Source organism: Heliconius melpomene, chromosome 6 (assembly GCF_056956725.1).
Source record: "Heliconius melpomene rosina isolate 202511_hmr_F chromosome 6, ASM5695672v1, whole genome shotgun sequence".
NCBI lineage: Eukaryota > Metazoa > Arthropoda > Insecta > Lepidoptera > Nymphalidae > Heliconius > Heliconius melpomene.
The window spans coordinates 14,169,888-14,194,601 of NC_140394.1; the positions used below are offsets into that span (position 1 = coordinate 14,169,888).

General features: G+C 32.5%; 1 protein-coding gene across 3 annotated transcripts; it reads left to right on the forward strand.

Moving 5' to 3' along the window:
* The first annotated feature begins 245 nt into the window (after positions 1-245).
* Positions 246-24,130, forward strand: LOC146538723 (uncharacterized). Of its 3 annotated transcripts, none has more exons than XM_085186850.1 (6): positions 246-455; positions 18,316-18,802; positions 19,331-20,207; positions 20,450-20,601; positions 20,767-20,942; positions 23,070-24,130. In XM_085186850.1, the coding sequence occupies exons 1-6, from the start codon at positions 406-408 to the stop codon at positions 23,299-23,301; spliced, it is 1,974 nt and encodes a 657-aa protein (XP_085042976.1). In that variant the 5' UTR covers positions 246-405; the 3' UTR covers positions 23,302-24,130. The 3 variants fall into 3 exon arrangements, with proteins under 3 accessions (XP_085042976.1, XP_085042978.1, XP_085042977.1); XM_085186852.1 differs by lacking the exon at positions 246-455 and adding an exon at positions 4,348-4,596; XM_085186851.1 differs by lacking the exon at positions 246-455 and adding an exon at positions 17,555-17,717.
* The last annotated feature ends 584 nt before the right edge of the window (positions 24,131-24,714 follow it).

Below are 24,714 nucleotides of genomic sequence, written 5' to 3' on the forward strand. Positions count from 1 at the left end.
ACTACAAATTACAAAGAATAAAATAACAGAATACCATACAAAATTTCTTAAAGAAAACAGAAAGACTTATATATTTAACCAAATAAAATATTATAATATCTTCATACAAATTAAACTTAAAACGTAAATTTCTTATTATATTCAATATTTACGAAAATACTACCAAAATGGTAGAAATTTTTCTACCATAACGCCCCAACTCTAGGGGAATGTCGGGATCGTCGGGAATTATTCATCGATGGTCGAACGTCAGTTGCTCTACGACCGTGAAGCCGCTCGCATCTCGGTCGTAAACTGCTACAATAGCCAAAAATTAATGAAAAATATTTAAAATTAAGTTTTATTTAAAATAATGGACTAATTTTGTTTGTTTGTGTGTTCGTTTTTTTGAAATATTGTGTAAAAATGTGGGGGGAGAGTAGTAAAAATTGCGAAATGAATTGTCAATGCTCGGGGTAAGTTATTTTAAGTATTGTAGATTTGTTTATTGTCTTTTTAATTATTTGATACATATATGTATACTTATGTTATAATAATATATATTATAGTAATAATTGTAAAATTTAAATATTCGTATATGTATTATATTATTGTACACGTAAGACCGGTCGGCGGTCATTTTGAATTTAATTATAAAACTAAATGTATTTAGTTTAATATATTTATTCACCTATTTAATATAAAGAATCTTTTATTGTTTAATCTGTTATTTAACTTCTAGATTATATTTCTTTTAAGAAACTACAGATTAGTTCGTATTTTTACGAATATTTAATAGTAAATAATTAATTTAAGTTAGTAATAATTGAACATAAATAGTCGGTTCCTAATACCATACAAACAATCCTTTCTTAGCTTCAGGGTATATAGAAACCTTGTTATAACGTATTCCTCTCTAACTATTGTATCATATGCTTCCCGTTTGTTATAAGCATATATTAATTATATTATTCTTTATTCAAATAGACTGCTATAAGCACTTTTGAATCGTCAAATGAACATATAGACAAAAAGCTACCACCGGTTCGGAAAGCAGTTCTGCTAAGTTATATATACATATAGTCAAAATGAATTTAACCCTGTTCTTAGTAATGATCACGTGTAGTCGGTGTAGTATACGCAAAATGTTCGTTGAAATTTATTTAAAGATATTACGTCATGGCCTTGGTACAGTGTGATAACCTGTAGAGAAGAAATTGGGCGAAAGTAGTGTGGCGTAGAGTTCTGCCACAGGTTCCTTCTGTCTACCTGATTACTAGGATACAGCCATGAGCTGAGATAGTGCATCTTCTTATACATATTACATCAATATTATAAATCTCAGGAAGCACTGGCTCGAATTGAATTTTTTTTTGTGCTCTACAGTCCATTTATTGAGGAATCCTACAGGCTATATTACACCACATTACTGTACCTAGGTCAGACTCGCCTCCCGCGTTTAGAATGTGTCATGTCATGTGACATGTGTCATACATCACGAGTCGTTATTTCCATGGTTAAAGCTAGTTATATATAAGCAAAAAACTACAAATAAATAAATAATAATTGATATCTTAAATTGCTAAAATAATTAAAATATCAAACTTCTAGTTCAAATATCAATAATAAATTCTTTAGGCTCAATGAATTTAATCTTAAGCCTTATCGTGGACGTTATCATAATGGCTGATTTATGTTTATATTGCTGTCTTACTCTAACATATGAATTTGATGTACGCAAGAAAGGGACCGAAGTTCAATTGGCGGGAAACGAGTGTCGTCACGTTCCGAAATTTGTACACGTTTTGCGGATGTTTTATTACTTTATTTATATTCTGTGGTTAGTTTTTTTTTCTTTTCATAATTAAGTTTCTTTTATCTATTTAAAAGTGTATTTTAATCTATTTTATAGAAAATTTGTTGGAGAATCGATTAAATATGTGTTGTTTTTGTATTATTGATATTATTAATGCATTGTTGACAGGTGCAATGCAGGTTAAAATAATAATGTCTTGCTTTAGTACAGCTCAGCTAGCTATACCATCACTAGCTTTCCTGCAGTTGCGTCCGCGTGGTAAAAATAAATAAATATCTTAAATATCATTTATGTTAGTAGTAAGTTCGAATCCAGAGAGACAGTGATATATAAATAAATATTTTAATATATTGGGCGTATTGTTTTATCAGTAACAAAGTAACCCACTTACTTTCATGAATGATATTGATAACAAAAATAACATTTGATACTGTATTACTATGCCAAATATATGTATAGCTAGGTATGTTCTTATACGGATGTGACTAAACGCAACGGTTGTGGGATCGATTTCTATTTATCTACCTACATTCGAGAGGACAGACAGCGTGAAGCATAGCAAAAATTTACTAACAGTTATGTACTTTTATTACTTTTAAACAACACATCAGAATTTAATGTGGTTTTCACTAACGGACAGTGATTCAAGCATATCATGTCAGTACAGTCGAAGCGGGCGACGCCGCGAGCGTAACACTAGTCAAAAATAAAAGAAAGAAACCTTTTATAATCTAAACAGGCTCTTGTGGTCTATTCACTGACAATAGACCCCTATTGGTGGATTAAAAAAAAGGAAAATAAAAAAAAATTGATGCCGCAGTGGCACCGTGAACGTAGACGTGTCTAATTTAATGCGGTGGTTGTGGGTTCGAATCTTAATTGAAAACTTTTTATTATAATTATTTAAAAAGGAAAGAGTTGTGTTTTGCCACGCAACACACATGGTCTCGGAAAGTGGGCGGTGCGTGGGAAAAGGAGTGTCTTAACACTAGATTCCCTCTGCCTACCCCCCATTAGCGGGATATAACGTAAAGCTATACGTGTACTTATTAATATTTATATGAATAACACTGGAAACCTTATCAAAATCGTTTCAACATGTGTCTCTAACGCATCAGTGCAACACCGTGACGCCCCGTTAACGTATACAACGTATTTCTACATATGGCTTATGTGTTTTAATATACATACATAGGGGTAAGAATAACGGTAGCCGATTCGATTCCCGTTTAATAATGTGCTAATAGGTAGATGTCTGTTATAGGTCTTGCTTATGCTTTATACATAAATCTTATATTATGAACACGATGTCAGATAACGCAATTTATCACGCAAGCTTTTAAGAGTAAAAGAGTGTATAGATATTTTTTCACTTTCACGCATAGCAGGTAAGACAGAGAAAGCAGTTTCAAGTGACTCCTTTTCTCAATTTTCATATGAATTTCTTTTATAATTAGCTCGTAATTTACCCTTTTTTAAAATGCGAGGTTAATTATTTTCTAAATAAGTTTTTAAAAAAAAACGTAATGTGACCTTTAAAGTAACTTCCTTGCAGTCGCAGAGAGGTCATAGACTCTATAGTGTTAGCTACAAGTACAAACTTCTAACAATATTTTAACTGATTTTTATTATATGCAAACACGATGTTCGAGACTCCTAGCAGCCTCTCTCATAAATCAATGGACTCTCTTTTTTAAGACTGAATATAATAATTTCATTTGTTTCATTTTAAGTTCATGTAAGTTTTAACCGCAAAACATACTGATAATAAACAAACATGATATAGAATATACCTAATTTGAATAAAATCGGTATCAACAACTTGTATAGAAAACTCCCCTAGAATTAGTTTAATATAGCGAAGCCCCGTCTATACCGGGCAGTGCATTCAACCCACCAGATGGCCGACTTGGGGTGTTTTTAACCGACTTGGAATAAAAGCGTTATAAAAAATGTATAGCACGTAGTGTCTTGTCACTATGGCGTTGAGTTCCGCCACTCAACTCAACTCTATTTCCGCACCGCCCAATTTTCGAGATATTGCGTGTTGACTGGCAACTCAACGCCGCGTTTTGTCTTGTTACCAACTCGCGCTTACAGTTAGATATTACTGAAGACTTTTGATATATTATTGTCTTTGTTATTTAATGAGCGCGTAAGTTACTCATGATTTTTTACGGAAGATTTAATTTTAAACGATATTTTTTTTCTAGGTTTTTATAATTATTATTTTTATAATAACAATTAAAGAAAACAAAAAGGACTATTCAATAACTTTCTATAATTAAATAGATTATATTATAAAGTATTGATTATCTGTAAACATTGTATATACGAGTGGGCACAGATAAAAGATACATACATACAGCTAATACAATGACATTAGATTAGGTCTGGGGTGGAATGACACCTGCTTTCAACGCGGTTTTTGAACAAAATTATAATAAAACTTAAATCAGAGGTTATAAAGCTGATTTTGCAACGAGCTCATTAGTTTAATTGTATGTTTTATTGCCGGAGTTGTGGGATCGATCGATAATTTTGCAAGTTTGTGGGGCAATAGTTGATAGTTAAAAAGCTTTTTGATATTAAATGAAGAAGTGTTGTTATGTCATGTTTCACAATATTATAATTAATTTTGCAATTATCAATGTGGCCATTTTAGAGAAAGTGCTTGCTAAGCGGCGGAACTCAACGCCGCCTCTTATAGGACAAGAGAGAAGATTACATCAACACAACAACGACACAAGGACAAGATAAAAAAGATAACATCGATATCTTAGAGACAGCTAATGCTAATGGTAAATTCCCAGCTCTTACCGCTTGAGAAGTTTGCGATAATCTTTATTACTAATAACACTGATCTGATATTAAATATATATTATATTAGTGTAGTCGAAGCGTGCGGCGCCGCGGACGAAACACTAGTCTTTTAATGGTACCCCTTGAGGCAATTTCGTGGCATTCTTTAGAACTTGTTTTTGGAAGTCTATTATATTTCAAAAGAGATGAATTGAAATGATTCAAGTGAGTTCCTAAATAAATTATGGAGTGTTTTGGCACTATATGCGGGATAGAGCGTGAAGCTTAAAAATGTTTAAGTTTATTTGTTCTTCGGCTTCATGTTTTATCCCGCGTACAGATTATATAGAGGGAACCTTATGTTCACACACTGTCTCCCACGCCCCTTATAATGTTCAAGATATTGTCTGTTGCGTGGCGGATCTCAACGCCACGACCCGCCGTTAAGAAACCAGTGCAGACGGTTACCAACGGTCTTTTTGTACGTTGAAACGAAATGGAAACGATTCTAATAGTAAAAGTGAATTAGCGTCATGCTAGAGTAAGTTTTAAAGTAAAAAAGCTTAGAGTTACTCATCTGTGTCGTTTTGAGACGTTATTTTACGTTTTTACATATAACAAGTACCACCTTAGGTGTACGAAGTTAGTGAATGAGATCGCCGTGGCAAGAGAAAGCGCAGCGTTGAGTTCCACCGTTGGCCTGAAACACGGACTGTCTTGAAACTAGGTTCCATCGACCTATCCAAATCCTCCAAATCTTCTTTGAACTCGTGACCGCTAAAAAAAATAAAACTATAAAAAACTTGTAGTATAAAAAAGTTTGTATGAAAGAGATAGCAATACTTTTTTTTTAATAGAGATGCATACAACCTGTTTGGTTCGTCTTAAACGTACGTAGCATGTTGAATTAAAAAATAGAAAGCCCTCATCCCGGCACTCACAGCATATAGCAGGGTTAGAGACAGTTTTGGGTACGATTCCCACTCGGAGGTAGAATTATTTTCATTTCCTCGTTTTAGTAAGGCTAACTCTCGGCGTTCAGTTCCGCCGTTAACACGGTGTCCTGAAAATTTGGTGGAATGTGGGGAACAGATTATCTTAAAACAAGGTTCCCTGTGCTTATCCTGCTATATACGGGATGCAGCGTGAAGCTATAATTGGTGTTAACAAACAACGGACATTAAGATTAATAAAGTCACTTAAATTTTTAATTTTTGGGTTATAAGTGGGTAGACATACAATTCTATATAATATGTTATATTGTTTCTGAGTATCTTTTTCCAATATGATTTAAAGAGGACAATTTATTTTTATTTAAAGAGGATTCTGTTTATTTAAATTATTTTCATTTTCCTGCTCTAATACACAAGGTGCGGTGTTAAATACTACCGTAATGCCTTGAAAATTTGGCTGAAAGTGGAGAACGGAGTGTTTTAATACCTAATTCTCTCTGTCAGCCCCACTATATGCGGGATTCAGTGAAAAAATCTACATAAGTTTTACATATAGTGTAAAGAAAAACCCTTTGTTTATTTGAATCTTGGACATTTCGTAAGAGACTATTGACTTGACAGTATTTCCCGTTACATCATATGTGGCTGTATATTTAAACTTTCTATTTACACATTTGAATTACGAAAATCTCAGATCCCGTTCTAAATTCAAATTTTTGAACGCCAACGGCTTTTGAATTTGAGGTTTGATTCGAATATCGAACGTCTTCCTGTGGTACTGGTTTTATAGTTGTTGAAATAGTATTTTTTTTTGATAATGTTATGTATAATACTTCATCCACTTCTACAATTAACTTTGAAGTATAGTAATTGATGAAGCAAATAGAAAATAGTTTTTTAGCTTCACGCTGTATCCCGCACATGCAGCAGGGTAGATGGAGTTGTAGGTTTGATTCCACTCGGAGGAATTCATTATTTTCATATGTTCGTTTTGGTAACAAAACAAAATCTGGCGTTAACTTCCGCCACTCGCAATGTTTCGGAAAAGAAAATAAGGGAAATATGTTTTATTAAGCTAATTAATTGAGCCATATTATGTTTTAATAGGCCGTAGGCTTTAATAGGCATGAGCATGAGCTAACTGATAATACCGACAAGCAAATTATAAGCACTAAGTCTTAATTGAGAGCATCTGTCTTGGCTCTGAGGTAGGGGTATGATACAACGTTACTGTAACGTTTACTGCGAGACACTGTTCCTGCTCCACGATAGCCACAACATATACTAATAGATAACAATAGATAAAAAAAAAGTAAATTACAACTTCCTATCTAACTCTTAGTCCGTCGGTGAAGGAATGCCGTCATACACCATGCCCATATTATACACCATACTAAAGAGTACTTTTCAGTTTTTACATCTGAGAATGTTAGGACTAACATATAATGAGACTAGCTTGTGCCTTCGGCTTCACTTGAGTGGTCAACAAGGTATTAAAATGGTGTTAGTAGACTATTCGGCGAACTCAATAGCCTTATAGTAGTCTCGAAAGTTAGGTAACTATGATCACGCTGCATCCCGCATATGGCGGAATATAGGTAGAGTCGTAGATTTATTACAAGTCGGGAGAAACGCACGAACGTTACGAACACTGATTATAAGTTATATAAATATACGATATTGCAAGTAAAACACTGATAAAATCCTAGTTTTATAACAACGCGTGGGAGACAAGACCGTTGAAGCCAGTTTCTTTTTTTCTAACAAATCTTATAGAGCGTGTTTTTTTTCTCCACAGATTTTTCTATACATTCTATTTTTGTTGTAATCTATAATTGTTTTAATATTAGTTCTAGAATTGTTTTTCATTAGGGAACACTGTGTGACTGTTAACACAATGGTAGTTGATTCGATTTCAATTCGAGGATTTTTTTTTATACTTGTTTGTTTTGTGGTTTCACGCTGCATCCCGCATAGCAGGATGGCGTGAAACTATTTATTTCATAAGTAGGTTAAGATTTAGATTGTTTTAGAAGATTTTTTGATACTCGGCCATTGCCCTTTGAATATGAGCTCACGTTTAAACCAGTTTATCTTGACAGGATGTAGTACTTTCGAGTACAAAAATGGTTTCAGGTTCACGTTTTATTCCGTATATAGCCGGATAGACCTTAGACCTCAGTGTTAAGACACTTCCTTCTCTCCTCCCGCATTTGAGACATTGCGTTTCGCGGAACTCAACGCTGTTCATTATTCAACAAATATAGGTATAGTGAAAGGTGTTCGGGGTATCAGTTACAGTTTGTGCACGCTAATCTCAGAAACCGCTTAAATCATTTAAATGCTGTTTTCATTATTTTGGTTTTTTTTCCTTCCTGTTCGTACATAGAAAAGTTATCTCAATATAAAATATTTGGTTCGGAAAAAATGACACAAAATAACAGTTTCATTGAATTGACAGAAACTTTACTTTATAATGTATAGATTTAAAATGGTAATGTTGTAATTAGACTACGAAATGAAGCCGACGAAGCCGCGAGCGGGTCGCTATCTGTTCATACAACTCTACACGACGATACTACATGATATAGATCGGTATGCTTACGAAAGGTACTGCAGCATGACTTTAAAGAGTGTATGTATGTTTGTCTTTCAAGGTTTCTAGTTAACTTTGGGATTAGTTTCTTATCTTGTGGTTTGGACTTCAAATCCCTAAGAAATCTTTGTACGTTAAAGCTTAGGTAGCATTTATATACTAATGGCTGAAAAGTTCGTCTAGTACAGTGGTATGTGTCGGATACAGCGTAAAGTTAAAAAACGTATTTATTTATTATCTTCCTCAAATAATTTCCGATGTCCTGAGCATGTTTCCACGGAATAATAATAAAAAGAAGCAAGAAACCTACACTCTGAGAACTGTCAAATTTGTAATACTTTATAGCATAGACAATACAGAAATCAGGCCCCCGGGGTCGTGACCTGTCAGACAAAAGCGCGCCGAATTCCCGTGCGAATCTGGATCATCTGTCTATTGTTGTTTTTTTTTTTTAATTTCATTTCAAACACGGAAGCACAGGGTAAAGTTCAGGTACAGCCGAACTTTATACATATAGATAAAAGATTGCAATTTTCTCAGGACTTAGACCCTTTGTTGTGATACCAGATGGACTTCGCGGACCAAATCTTATTTTGAAAGTATTGGCTGTCAATTTTGAGGGCAGTAGATTTAATTCTCACATTATTTTTATTGTTACACTTATTTTGATGTGACCGTGACCGTATCCTGTACTGTACGGCTTTATATAAACTAAACATTTTATTGTATTTAAAGTTTAAACTAAAACAAATAAAAAGTCAAAGTCAACTTTACTTTTGATTAGTTTACTATTCTTTCTTTTTACTTCTATTACTTCTTAAGTATACATTACAAACCAATAGTCGCCCGTAGCTTTGTTTGCGTGGACTTTAAGATGTTAAATGTAATATGTCATTTTTTCCGTTTCCGTACGAATTGCGAGTTGTACTCTCTTACACTCTCTCCTACACTCCCTAACCTATCCATTGGTCTCGTCTGTGCGTTGTCTGGCACTCGGTAACGGTAGAGTTTTATAAGTTGTTTTTGTATGTAGATACATATGTAGAATCCACAGCATCCTGCATAATTCAAAACATTCCTTATCAATTGTTGCAAAAAAAATTCTTATCAGAGTTCATTAAAACAAATGATAAGGGATATATAACGGAAAATGCATAAAACCGTTAGACGTTGTTTATATCAAATATAATAATAGGATAAATAAAATTTGCTAATTATTACTTATTATTCACTCTGTATCCGCACATAACATAGTGTTAAGACACTCCGTTCAAATTAACATACTTCCGTACCCCACTTTGCACCGAATTTTGGAGGCATTGTGTGTTAAGTGGCAGATTTTAACGCAGCAGTTTGCCTCGTTATCTTACTACAAAATAATTAATAAATATATTAAACATTTAATTTCCTCCAATGGAAATCGAAGCCACAACCTATCGTGTTTACAGTCGCACGCTCGTGCCCTGGCCCGCGCAACGACTTGCCTCAGCGTAGAACGCTGAAAGTCAACCGTGGGAAGGTCTATCTCTCTATATAGACAAATGTGATATTACTTTTTTATTCGCATATATTTAAATAAATTTCGCAATTTCACGGCTGTGAATGGATTTGGTAACCGGTTCAAATTCTTTTTTTTATAGAAATAAAAAAAAACTTATGGGAGCAAAGTGTTAGAAAAAAATAATAATTATACTTAAAAATATTAGTTAATTGAAATTATATGAAGTGAAACGCGATGGTTGTAGGTTCATTCCCTCTCTCTTCTGTTGGGGTAAGTTGAAGTGTAGCGTTGAGTTTCGCAATTCAACACGCAATATTTCGACTATTAGGCGATGCGGGATGCGGGGGGTATGCGGGATACAGCGTGAAACTAAAAATAACTTGCATACATAAGAATACTGCGCGTCATATGGCTCGTTGTGAGCTATGACGTAATTTCAACGGTTTCTTACTGAATGTACCCTATTATGAGAGAATTTGTCAAATGAAAAGAGACCTTATGTTTCAGGAGCAAAGTTCTAAATTACTTAAGCCAAGCTAAAATTACTCTAATTTTAGAAGGAATTAAGAAATGAAACCCTTTTGTTTTAACAATGAATGAAAATAATTTGGAATTTCTTGTTAAATAGACCTTAATAGTAATAATGAATTAGTTATTTGCGTTTGCGTTATAGGGAATAATACTAGTTTAATTTACTTACTTTTTTGTATTTTAAGTGAAAAAAAAAGCCCGAAATTTATTTTAGTAGGCAGAGGAAACCTGAAAACCATTAAGACTTGTTCCCCGCTTTCCGCCGAATTCTGGAGGCATTGCGTGTTGCCTCGTTACCCCTAACGGAGTGAGGAGTGGAAAGCGAGCCCACAACATCTCGCGTCTACAGCCGCACTCTACGACTGGCCCTTTGATTCCTACATAAATAGTAAAACAGGCAAGAGTGTAATATAAGCAATATGACCACTCACCACTCGTATCTAAATAGGTTGCAGCCAGAGCGCTGTAAGTGGGTCACTAATCATTGAGACAATAACACTCATTTTGTCATCTAAACTAGGCTTTTCCTGCCATTGTGTACGCAACTTCACGCTGTATCCCTCATAAAGCAGGATAGGCAGAAGGAACTTTGTTTTAAGATACAAATTTTGATTGACGGAAATCACTCTTCAAAATGAGGATCGAACCTACAACCATCGTGTTTACGGAGTTAAGCGCTGACCCTGCGTCACGAAGGCCAAGAACAAAGAGTTCACTTCAAAAATTAAAAAAAAACCGTTGCAGATTAAAAATTGTAATAATTTTAAAGTCCTTGGCCCATTTGGGCACTTGTTTAAGAGTGTGTTTCCGTTACATCTAAGATAAACAGTGCGTCGCGTCTAATCTATACTTGGAGGTCCTAAGAAATTATTTATATGGTTTGCCTCATTCTGTACTTCTATGTATGTTCTGTATATTATAAAGATGTTGTGCAGGTTCCCTTTGCCTACTCTGCTGTATGCTATTTGATAATATTTTTAAAGCCGAAGCTAAAGTGTTACCCGTTAGTCTTTTTTTATTTTTTTAAAAAGCAATTTATAACTTAAAACAATTTCTATTTTAATCTGCACATTTGGAGCTGTCAAACGTGCCGCTATTTGTGTAATGGCGCGGACCTTTTTTAAATTACTTCTGAAGATCTTTGCGCGATAACTTTTTTGCTTATTTAGTTGTTTTTAAACAATATTTCATAGATAACGACGACTTAAAGAACTGCATCTTATAGCTTCACGCTGTATCCCAGCAGGACGGGCGTAACCTGCTATATGAGTGTGGTCCTTTTTTTAAGGCACATCACTACAAAACCGTACAAGATTTTACCGATTTTACGCTTTTATGGAATTTCATGACAATATAAAGTAATTTCCTGTGATTATTACTTATCATTCAAAATATGTATGTTATGTGGGGGAGTACCTCTGACCACAGATATACCTAGGCTGAAGTCTTCATCGCTACATGCACCAGTAGTTCAACCAAACATACTCCTCAGCCCTTTCTCCCAGTCTCCTTTACTCTTCCTATCAAGCAGTGACTTTGATGTTGAAGCGGGAAACGGAATATTCTGACATTAAGTCTTGTCTACGTAATAATTAATGGTTTTCATTTAGGCGGTATACGCGTCAGTTGAGGTAACAAGACAAAGCTTAGCGTTTTCGCCACTCAACACACAATGTCTCGCGTGTCTCAGCACCTACGTGCGGGATACAGCGTGAACAAAATTAAATGTACTGAACATAATCTAAACAGATGTTAGTTTTAAATTCTGTCACATATGAGTGGGCACGGCCGCCATATGTTCTACGCGGGAGTACACCGGGGAGGTAACGGAGGTTTAAGTTGTATATTTAGTTTCTATACTGTTGATGGGTGGCCGTTTTTACACCTAACAGTATTAGGTAGGCAGAGGAAACCCAGTGTTGAGACACTGCGTTCCCCAGTATTTAGAAATTAATATATCTATATATAAATACATATTATGTCCATTCATTGAGGTTTCTTGAATGAACGCCGGATGTTGGTACAGGATTTGAGCTCCACTTGCCGAGGGCCCTTCGTATATCGTCTTTCACCGCGACATTTACTGGCCACTTGAGTCATACATACATACATACAGACATACAGCCTATAACTTAGACACTGCATTTACTTTTCTGGGTCTAATACTTGAAATCGAACCAACAGTGAAACACTTGTTACAGTAGGTTTTTGTTTTCAAAACACTTTTTAAGCAGGAATCTATTATTGACAATGTATGGCACAGACAGAAAACCAAATCGTTTGTTTACGGTTTTTGTTTTTTTTTTTTAAGTTAACCGGATACGGAAGCACGTGCGCACTAAATAATAGATCACCTTTATTAAGCTATACCATTCTATTCACAATTCACGTACTATACTGTACTGTACTGTAATAATAACACATATTTTGCTAAAAATTTGGTATAATTAAAGATTAAAATTAAGTATTAAAAATTGGTATATAAATGGTATTTTATTTGCTATTCTATCACTAGTATTTACTAATAAGAATATACTTTATTTTAATTATTGTATGTCTTTAAACGTCTTACTTAAGAATAAGAAACATACACAAAGGAAACAAAAGAAGTATATATATTTTTTATTCTCATTTAGTCGAGTTAATTTATAAGAAACTACTAAATTAACCACATTTACTGTGAGAAAGTGTGATTTGATCTGCACAGGACTTGACACCGCAACCACCGGTGTATAAAAAAACTAAAAATACCTTTAACGCAAAATTTACAAAGCAAAGACAAATTTAGAAATGCCAAGTAAGCTGTTTGCCAAGTAAAGTGACCGTTACAGACCGTCGAGGGTGGCTGACGCGGTGAGGGGCTCGATAAATCGATTTATTTTGATTTTTATAACAGTTTGACCAAATTCTTTATTAATATAATTGTGTAGGTAACGCTGTATTAATAAATAATAATGTTAGTTACCATGTAAATGTAAATTGACCATGAAATAAAATATATGAACTTGAAAATTTTGTGAAATATCACTATTATCGATGTGCATATCTTATCAGTATCATCTGCCAGTTCCCCCTAGCTCCGATTAAGGTCAGCGCTCGCGAATTTAAAAAAAAAACGAAAAAGCCGAATGGCTCAACGCCTTCGCCTCAAACTCAAGACGCAAAGGTGCAATATGTACCAATTATTTGCAGCTGCATTACCCAGCTGCATAGATTTAATTCACTTGTCGTTGTACTATTGTTGGATTAAAAAGAAATATGTATACAGTTTGTATTTAATTTTTTCTTTCAAGATGGCAGATGTTGTGGCACGCGCTCCGATCGCAAGATCTCTTACCTTTGACCCAAACAATGTTGCAGTGGCAGATAACAGCGCTACCGTTGCCTTCTATTGTTGGGAACACGTTATTTTTTTTTCGAATTTCATGATTAGGATTTATAAATTGTAGCCGTTGCCCGTTATTAGCCTGTTGGCTTTTTAAAATGATCATTAATTAAATTACAATATTATTCAATTGTTATAGATTTAACTTAAATTATTATTTACGATTATACATTATAATGTAATAATACTTAATCCATTCTAAACAAGTAATTTCCTCATACATAATCAATATATTAATAAAATATCCTTATTTGTTATACATGCATGCATAGTATGATATTTATAGAGTTGTATGTAATCGTGTTGCAGTGTGTGCAGTATGTGTGCAGTACGTGTGCAGTACGTGTGACGGTAAACTGTTATAAGTTTGATTCTGATATTTTCCATTCATGTATATTTTATATAGATAAAAAATAGCGAAGTTTTGCAAATTAAAAATATCACATTTAGTTTATAACCAGTTTAGTTTAACCAGTTTAGATGGTAACTATTATTGTGTTCTATCTTCTTATTTAGTGTAATGTATGCAAAATAGATTGTTACTTATACAATCATTTTAATTTATTAATTTAATTTTTGACATGTAAAATAGATAATATGTGTTTAGTTCCGCCACTCAACTAACACTATATGCAAAAAACATTAGTTTTATAGCACGTGCCCATAGAGTATGCATTATTTTTTTGTAAACTTGAATGAACCCAATTGTACTCCCCCAACTGTACGGCAGTAGGCACGTGTGACGTCAGCTGTAGCTGTAGCGGGCGCAAAGTGTACTTTTGTTGCCGCAATTGACACGTGGCATGTCCTAACTCTCTGTTTACTCCACGCTGCGACAGACCCGTAAAGATGGTAATGACGCTACAAACCGGACCTTTAAAGAAGCTTTTAATCTTTTATTTACAAAAGTAATATTTTTAAATAAAATTTTGTCATATTATAGAAGAAAAAAAACGGCTTCACTTTGTTTTCTCATATGGCAGAGTAAACAGAAGGAACCTAGTGTTACGACACTCCGTTACCTATTTTCCGTCCGTTATACGAGACATTGCATAAGAACACCCGACACGACACATGGTCCGAAGCAAGGAAAGTGGAAAAAAATATCTGGGGATCGAACCCACAACCTGAAAGAAAATAAAAAATATATATTTGATATCACTATTATTTTTCATTTTTATTTCCTATCATACAACTAGGCCGCATAGACATGTCATATCTCTCCTGCAACAGGAAAGCCGGTAAGGGATGCAACCCCTCTATACGTTATAACGGTTTTCCATCGATTTTTTCTTCACACAGAGGGTTGCTATCAACCCTGTGTGTTGGTTGTACCGTTTATTTATAGTCCGATAGTGCATTTTTGTTGGTTCCCAGTATTTGGGAGATGTTGTTGGCTCCAAGGGTCACTCGTTTGATTCTTAGTTGACCTTTTTGTGATTAGTACAATATACAGATGGTTTAGTACAATATCCCATGAGTTTTTGGAGATTATTTATGGTATTTGTTTTAATTATATTAAATATAGTTAAAAATTTAGCTTTGCGTCTTATAATACCTTATATAAATAATACCTTTAAATCATTTTTTTTTGTTTTGAAATGAAAATAAACAATATGTTTCCTCTTTGATTATGCGTGAAATATTGTAACCGCATCCTGTAGCAGGATGAGCTCGAATTCCTCAATTAACCTTCGCAAACACATGGTGGTTAAGTTAACGGTTTTACTTAAATATTATATCCTATTTCCGCGGATTACCAATTGGTTTTGCCTCTGTTTTTACTTAAGTTCTTTTAGAAACCACGGTTTGACACCTGTCCTTTTTTGCCTTGAATTTCAGTATTTGCGTAACAGTTGCTAAATAAATAATATAATAAATATAATATCTCGATATAGTGCTTGACTAAATATCAAAGCGCTTGGACGGTTTCCAAGAGAGCCCGAATTTCATCTGCTTAAATTTTTATACGTTTAAAAAAAAAGAGATGTTAAGATTATTCACTTAGCAAAAAATATACGTATATTAGTATTTCATCATAAGTGGCAAGTCACCTCACCAAGCTGGACGTCTCATGGTTTACCTTTTCAGCTTGCGTCTCTGTTGAATTCTTTAGTCTAGTTGATCCAACAAAGATACTTCAAGCGTGGCCCTTTAGAAGGATCAAAATCAGCTGACTCTTTAACTTGTTCCAACACGTCTGCTTACAGAAATGGGTCTCCTCATACAGTAACTTGAATATATTATGTACTTGCATTATTATTTTTCAATTTATTAATACAAAATCATTTAGAAATTGAAAGAAACACTAAGTGACGTATTGAAATGTTTATCTTCATTATAACAGTATTTAAAACAGGATTTAAGTAAAAAAACCGTTGCAAAAAACGTCAAGACGTTCCAAATTCAAACGTCAAAACCGTTCAGAAACTCGCTTTCTTTTTAATGCAACACACACAAAGGCAAAGGCACAATGATGCACCACTTGATTCAGCCTAAAATTACAAAAGCGCCTGATTTGAATAAATATTTTGTCTGCAACCCTTTTTCAGTTTTAAAGAACTACTTGCTGTGTCCCCAAAGCTGTAAGGACGTTATTTGGGTGCATCGTATGGAACGGGCAGGTTTTATGACGGTTATACAAATCATTTCTGATCCCATTATTTTAACAATCAATTGAGAATCTTAATTAAAGTCGAAAAGTGCAAACTGTTGTTCACACCTCTGTTTTTATTCTGTATTCGATGAATGACTAAAACATTGTTTTGATTAAGGAAATACACATCAAATTATTACTTATGTTCTTCGTACTTATCTAAATATTAAAAATTGCAGTAAGTAAAAAAATATTTTAGACTAGTGTTGCTCACAAGCACAACCTAAAGAAATAAAATGGAAATCCCGTTTCGCTGATACAACAGGAATATAGAGAACTTCTCTCTTAGTACCCTACACTCTCTAACTTATCTACATGCCAAATTTCAACTTTCCAAATCCAGTAGTTTTCGTTCGTTGTCTGTCTGTCACTCGGTAACGGAAGAGTTTTATATATAGATATATGTATACTATACGTCAAAGTCGTTCCCCCGTCAGTTATGCCGTTAACAGCAAAAAAACTGCCTTTAGAGTCGTGATAAGATTGCAACGACTGCATTGTTAGAACTCTTGGGGAGCAAATTTAGCGTCTTTGGTACAAGAATAAATGGGGAAGAATATTCACTTAACGATTTTTGAACGATAATGTACATTTAATAACGTTTCCGATTCTCTTAATATTTAAATTTAATGGAGACGCGTTAAGAGCTGAGAAATGAAAGTAATCTATTGTCCCGAGTGAGAATCGAACTCACAATCATGAGACGCTGTTGCGCTTCGCCACGACGGCAGATGAGAGAGATGAATGAAGATCATATTAATATTCCCATCCCATTACATATTATCCGTCCGTTGGTAATAACGGAGATGTACAGATTTATTCATAAGGATCGACTACGGCATTGCCCAAACTGTTTATATTTATCATTTAACCGATTTCACTATTGTCATCTAACATATATTTTAAAATCCATTGTTGATGAACTAAATCATAGTAAAATATATTCAAAATTATGTGCACCTTTCATGTTTTACAATTACCCTTATTTGTAATAAGACCAAAAAAGTGAATGTAGTACCGTATCTTAAATATTTATATATAATACCTATATGAAAATAAAAAAAACATATTAAAAAAATGTATTATACTTTTTGTTATGACAATTTTATATTTTTAAGTAAAATTTGATTTAACATACAAATAACTTATCAACGAAATAAGTACAATCTAAACAAATTAATAAATGTTCCGTTTTTTTTGTTTATCTTATAATAAATTCTTTCCTGAAATTATTTATTCAATTCATATAACTTATAAACTAAAATTAATTAGAATCTATACAAATTATTACATTAAAAAAAGTTAATATTACGTTGTAATCTGACAGCTCACGTCAAGTTAAACCGCGCAATTTTATTACCGTCCACTTTCTTTACAGTATTACTGAAATTACTTACAAAACTTAGAAATTATACATTATTTAATTTTAAAAGGTCACTATGTGAATGTTATATTAAAATACGTTCACATAACCTTCTTGCCACCATGTTTTATAAAGGTAATAAGTAAATCCAGTTTAATTTTCAATAGTCGATATGAATTTTGTTAATAAAAAGTCCCCTTAAGTAATCTTTTCATTGTTATCTTCAAAAGATATCGTGGGACTTTCGATTTTTTTTTGTTACAAATCATTTGTTAAACTATTTAATATGGGGCGTTGTGATTTAATATTTAATTTAGGTTAGTTTTAAAAAACTAATGTAGTGGTATTTATATAATTTTAATTATTATTTTTTGAATTTGTATTAATTATTGACGATTTATATATATTGACAATTAAATAATTAGTTTTAATTATTATTTGTAATTTATAAGTGTCACAAAATTATTAATTAATTAATAGCCATTACTGTATAATTTCATATTTTTTTCTTAAATATTTTCCTTGTGTTTTGAGAAATTTTTAAGAACAGTCTGTATGCCTCTTTACATAACTCATTTTATTTTTTAAAGATAAGGAAATAATGACGTTAATGCAAATGTTGTACATACATTTTATTATTTAAATAATATATAATACTATTGACTATTTGTTATTTAATATACATTTAACAAAAAGGTTAGGCAGTACTTAATATTTTTTCCTATTGTTACAGATTAATAACAGAAAATTTCAAAATTAACTCTGGTAACAGTGCCACAAAAAGGAAACAAGAAGAGGCCATCACAAATAACTATAGAATTAAAATGATACCACACTCATTAGATTTTAATAGACAATCTCCGCTGAATTCCCCAAAAGCTACGCCATCAAAGCGAAGAATTTTAGGAGAAATAACTAATTCTCCTGTATTCAGGCCAAAAGATTCACCAACTATAGAAAGATTGAAAAAAACACCGCTATTAGATAAGAAATCTCCTCAGATTGATCGTAATTCACTATCACCATTGACTACCCGTGGAACTTTGAAGCGGAGTTCTAAAATAACTAGGATTTTTGAAGAACGGAGTAAATTTAAGATGTCTAATAAGGAAAATAATTTTATAAGTGAGACTTTTTTGAAATTAGATGTTGAAGAAGAAACAAGGGACTGTTCATTTGATGGGAATTTTTCTAAAGTCAACAACTGGTCAATCAGTAAGGTAAATTACGTGAAATTTGTGTTTTTTTTATTTTCCCATAAAAAAATTTAAAAAATTCAGTAATTTTCACGGCCAGGACTTTTTTTTTTGGTAAAATGTTAGTTTGTTTTTTATTGTTTTGAATTTAACAAATAAGTAATATAAGTTGTGTTTGAGTATAGACAACCATAACAGGTTGTGGGTTCAATTCACATTCAGAGAAATGATTAATAAAAAATAATAAAATAGTTGAGTTGTTTAACTGTATATGCAATGGTAGTGGCGTTGCTTTCCACATGGGGGAATTATTGATTATATGAAATGAATTAAATAATTATTATTTCTGTACTCTGATAAGACAAAGGCCAGCTTGCTTTCCGCTACTTGAGAAAGAATATTGCTTGCTAGCTAGAAAATATAGAATGGAATGTCTTAACAATAATTTTTTGCCTATCCTACTATGTTTAAATAAAAATATAAAGATGACAATTTTTTAAATTTTAACAGTTGAACTATAAAAAAAGTCAACCTTTTTTGTTCTATTTACAGTTGGACTTCACAGACGCCCTACAATCTACTTCCTATGAGAAAAAATCCAAAATGGACATTTTTGTGCCAGAAAAAGAGGAGACTTTGGACACTGAGTTCGAAACACTACATGATTTGGAAGAAGAATTTGAATCGCATAATTTTGACGAATGTACCAAATATGAAATAATCTCTACTGACAGCCCTGACATAATATCAAGTGGGAGACAAAATTCACGGAAGATCCAGTCGAAAAATTTCATTTTCGGCGCTCCACTATCAGAACATGAGGCTTCCACGTCATTTAATAAGCAAAATCCGATAAGAACTTTAAATTTTGAAGATGAAAGTTTCGAATTCACGTCACCGGCAGCTAAAAAGAATATTTCAGTTAAAAAATCACTAAAGTTCGCTGAGACACCTACTAAAAATGTTTTGAGACATGAACGTAGCGATTCAAGTATAGGGTCCATGTCACTTTCACCATCTTCTACACAATTAAGGATTTTCCCCTCAGAATCTACAACTTCTATGGAAAGTGGATTTATTTCTGAGTTAGAAGAACCATTTTTAGATATTGACGAAATATCGAATTCACCTAAAATGGAAAATTTGAATGAGCTACTATCAGGACAGATAAAAAATAATTTCGAACCATTCTCATTGAAAAGACCGTTCCACAGGAGCTTAAGTTTCAATCCCAAAGCTAAAGTTTCGCTTTTTTCTATAACGGAAAGCCCAAAAAAGTCAAGTAAGCGATCGGAGCGAAGCGAAACGGAGAATGTTTCGAGTAAACGGAGGAAATCTAACTGTCAGAGTCCATTGAAAGTTCGAAAGCCCGTGTTACAAAGGGCTTTCTCGGAAAATAACGCATCCATAATGTCAGCTTTGGCTAGATGTGAGTAATTTTTTTGTTGTCAATCTTGCAGTTTTAATATATCATATTTTTTTTTGTTTTAAATTTAAAGAAGTCAATAATTTTTGTGTTTTTTCTTTATTTTAAATTAGAAATGCGTATTTTTTTGGTTTAGTAAACTAAGTGATTCTTTCTGATATCAATATGTTGATATCAACTTTTTGATTTTAAATACAAAAAAACGCTCAAAACCTATAAAAAAAATATCAAAATATCTTTTTTAGCTGCTGGAGATCCAGATTTAATAGGCGATTTCTCTCTACCTTTTGCCCTGCCGCTAACTATCGGCGAGCATAGAGATCTAAAATCTATATCCTGTGAAACACTGGCCGGGCTAATAAAAGGGGATTATTCGCACTGTATTAATGATTTTAAGGTAAATTGAAACTTTTTTTTACTTTTTCTATTTTAAAAAATGTTTAAACTTTAGAAAAAATGTATTTTTGGTGTGAAATTTGTTTCATTGACTCCATTGTATAATTCGGCTGTAATATAAGTTTAGACATTCTATATAATTAATCCGTTTTTTTCTCTCTTCCAGGTAATAGACTGTAGATATCCCTACGAGTACGATGGCGGCCATATATTGGGAGCAATAAATTTGCACACACAGTCACAAGTTTTATCATTAATAAAAGAGCCTGTTAAACCTAAAGAGGAGAAACGATCTATATTGGTGTTCCATTGTGAATTCTCATTGGAGAGGGGACCTAACTTGTAAGTCACATGTGTTTTCTTATTATATAAAAATAAGTTTTAAATGGAATGTGTACTAAGTGTCAATATCTTCATATACAGAATGGTAAGCAATTTACCAGATATTGCATATTGAGTAGTGGAACTTCTTGCCGCCTTCGTTGCCGCTTGTCTCGGCACTAGAGCGAGGAAATGAAATTTATTTATTCCCCCGAATGGAAATCGAATCTACACAATCGCGTTTACAGTCGGACAGCGCGCCATTGCGCTTACTTATTAAAAAAGTTTTAAAAGTTACTAAAATAAATGCTTGCTAAAAATGTGCTTAAATTTTCTTTCATTTAAACTATAAAACTATAACATTTAAACAACAGATAATTCTTTGACCAAAAAAGATTACACAAACATACATCTTATATACGTCCAAGTGTTCAATATACAGTGGGTAAAAAAAGTATTTACACACCCTAATTTTTTGATGTTACATCTACAAAAAAAACAGAATGCTTTTATTTAATTATTATATTTAATAGCTTAATCTATATATATTTCGAATTGGTTAATGAAATTTCTCAGAAAATAGAAATTAGAAAATAAGACGGTATAAACACATATTTTAAAGTCAAATAAGTATTTGCACACCAACCAGCTTGTACGTATTTTGTTAAAATATCAATAATAAATGAAAGAAAAGACACTTAATATTTTGTGTGCATTCCATTAGCATCAATGATGACTTACAATCTCCCTGGCAACGATTCCAATAATTTGGACGTTGTTTAAATCGAGATTTGAGCCCATTTCTCCACCAAAGTACGCTTCAAATAATTTTTATTTAAAAAATTCATTTTCCTCAAATTTTAATCTAGCAGATACCATGAATTTTAAATTGGGTGGATGTCTGGCGTTTATGGCGGAGTTTTCAGCATTCTACGGACATTGTACATCACACATTCCTTAGGTTTTCATAGCTGTATGCTTAGGATCATTGTCCTACTGAAAGTAGTATGTCTCACTTACGCCTAATTTCGATGCGCTGCAAGATAAAATATCGCGCAACACTTTACCGTTATCTACTGCTTTCATTATTCCTTCGATAAAAACCAAGTTTCCCACACCATTTGCTGTCATGCAGCCTCAAACCATCACATGACCACCGCCGTGTTTGACTGTACTATGCACACGTTTCGCCTGCAGTTCAGTATTTGGCTTGCGCCACACAAATGTTTGTCTGTCCGTTCCAAAAAGATAAAATTTGCTTTCGTCAGAAAAAAATAAAATTGTTCCAAAACTCTAAAGGAATTTTACGTATTCCTTCGCGAAAGTTAGTCTTTTTGCTATATTGGCCTCACTTATGAAAGAATTTTTCCTCGCTGCTCTGCTGCGAAGACCAACGTTACCCAGTACGCTTCTTGCAGTTTGGGCACAGACAACCTTACCTGATCTTGACGCGATGTCATTTGATAAGCTTTGAGCGCTTGTAAATGATTTATTTTGTACCGATCTTACAATTTGTCGCCTTTCTTTCGTACTGAGCTTCTTCGGAAGAACGGACCTTGCCTTATTTTCAGCACTATCCATTTCTGCTCGTTTTTTTATAATACACTACACAGTCGAGTACTTAACTTTAAATTTGACCCGATTTGGCGATAACTTCAACCTTCATTACGGAGTAAAATAATTTCTTCACGCGTCGATAACGACAGTTCAAATTCTTTCGGCATGTTGGCTGCAAGATTTTTTCTGAACACTAAACAAATGTCTCGTTATTAGAATACGTTTCCCGATGTTCACAGGTATACAAACGATGTTCATATTTTACCGAAAGTGATCAAATGTCGCGGGAATAACATTGTATCAAGAGAATGGTTGGTGTGCAAATACTTATTTGACTTTAAGAAAAGGTGTTTTTACCATCTCATTTATTTACTTCTATTTTCTAAGAATTTTTAATAATCAATTCTAAATATATATATATTAAGCTATTAAATACAATAATTAACTGAAATCATTCTGTGTTTTATAGGTGTAATTTCAAAAAAAAATTAGGTGTGCAAATACTTTTTTTTACCCACTGTATATTCTTATTAATATCATAAATTAATATAATTAAATAAAACAAATTATTTATTAAACTTCTTTTTACAGGTCAAGGTTCCTCCGTTCATCAGACAGGGCGAAGCACAAGGAAGACTATCCTTTTTTAAATTATCCAGAAATATATCTCCTACACCAAGGATATAGGTCATTTTATCAAAGTTATCCAGATCTTTGCACCCCCCCCGGATACACCGCCATGCTAGACCCGAAACACAGAGACTCGTTGAAAAAACATCAGTCTAACACAAATACAAACAAATATAGGAATAGATTATTATAAATGTGCAATTTTATGCTAAAATAACCATTTTTGTGGCAAATAATTTTAGTTTTTGGTTTCATTTTGGTAAAAAACCGGTCTTTGAGTAGACTGTTGGTCTTTTATCTAGATATTTCTTAAAGTATGACAGAAGCATTTAATTTTTTTTATTATTATAAATATATTGTAAATAAAAAAATATGCCATATTATTAATAATCATAACTTTTAAGTACAAAATAGGTTATATGATATCCCACCTCTAATTTATGAATAAGATATTTTTAAATCTAAGACTTAAGGCAATATTTAGAAAAGAGTTACGAAAAATTTTCAAAATTTCAACGGTTTTTTTTTTATAAATTTTTATTTTCTATTTGTATAAGCTTTAATCTTAGTGTTTTAACAAAGGTAGTGTTATTATATTAAACAAATAGAGTAATTTTAATAAAATTCGCGTTAAATAATAGATAGTAATTTTATTTTGAGAAACGCGAATATAAAAATAATTATGTTCGAATGAAAGTTTTTAAATTTTGTTTTCATACAAATCTTAAAATTTTCACCTTTTTGTTTAGTTTGTAATTAAGTGCCATTTTTAAAATAGTTTTTAAATTAAGTCTGTAGATTTTTTTTATATTATATTATGACTGTGTCTGCGATTACTCTATTTTTTTTATTTTTGTGTAATCATATTTATGATACAAAAAATATTATTGGACTAAATAATTTTATATAATCAGAATGAAATATAATAAAAAAAAACGTTCAGCTTCAGATTTTTCCCATGAAATATTTTTTTTATGTAGGTACATCTGTTACAAACTTATTATTAAGTAATGAATTTTTTTTTATAAAAATGTGCAGATTCAGTTTAGTATAACATAAAAGAATGTTAAATAAATACATAAATAACATCGATTTTTAAATAAACATTTTTTTTTTAAATGAAAACAATAAAAAATGATTCAGTGATTGACTGTAAACGCGATGGTTGTGGGTTCGATTCCTATGCGGGGGAATGAAATGTTTTTGATTCTTTGCTGTGGTCAGGCAAAACGCGCCATTGAGGCACAATGCAAAAAATAAATTTGTCAAAAAAGAAAATCGTTTTTAGAAACTAGTATTTATTTAAAAATCATGTTCATGTATATTTTGAACAAAATATTCATTATTTAATAAGATGGAACGGAAAATTTAGCCAATATGTTGTTAAATAGTGATGTTTTATTCTTTTCATATTGAAATATTCGATGATAGTGAAGAACTAAATTGAAGGCAATACTTATAATACGCTTTTATTATGTTTAAATGAAAGATAAAGATTTTATTTTATTACCTTTTAAAAAATTATGACGTCACGTAAATTTATTGTTTGAGCTTAACTAAAATATATATTTTTTAAAAGTTTATGTGTTTTTCAACCATTTGTAAT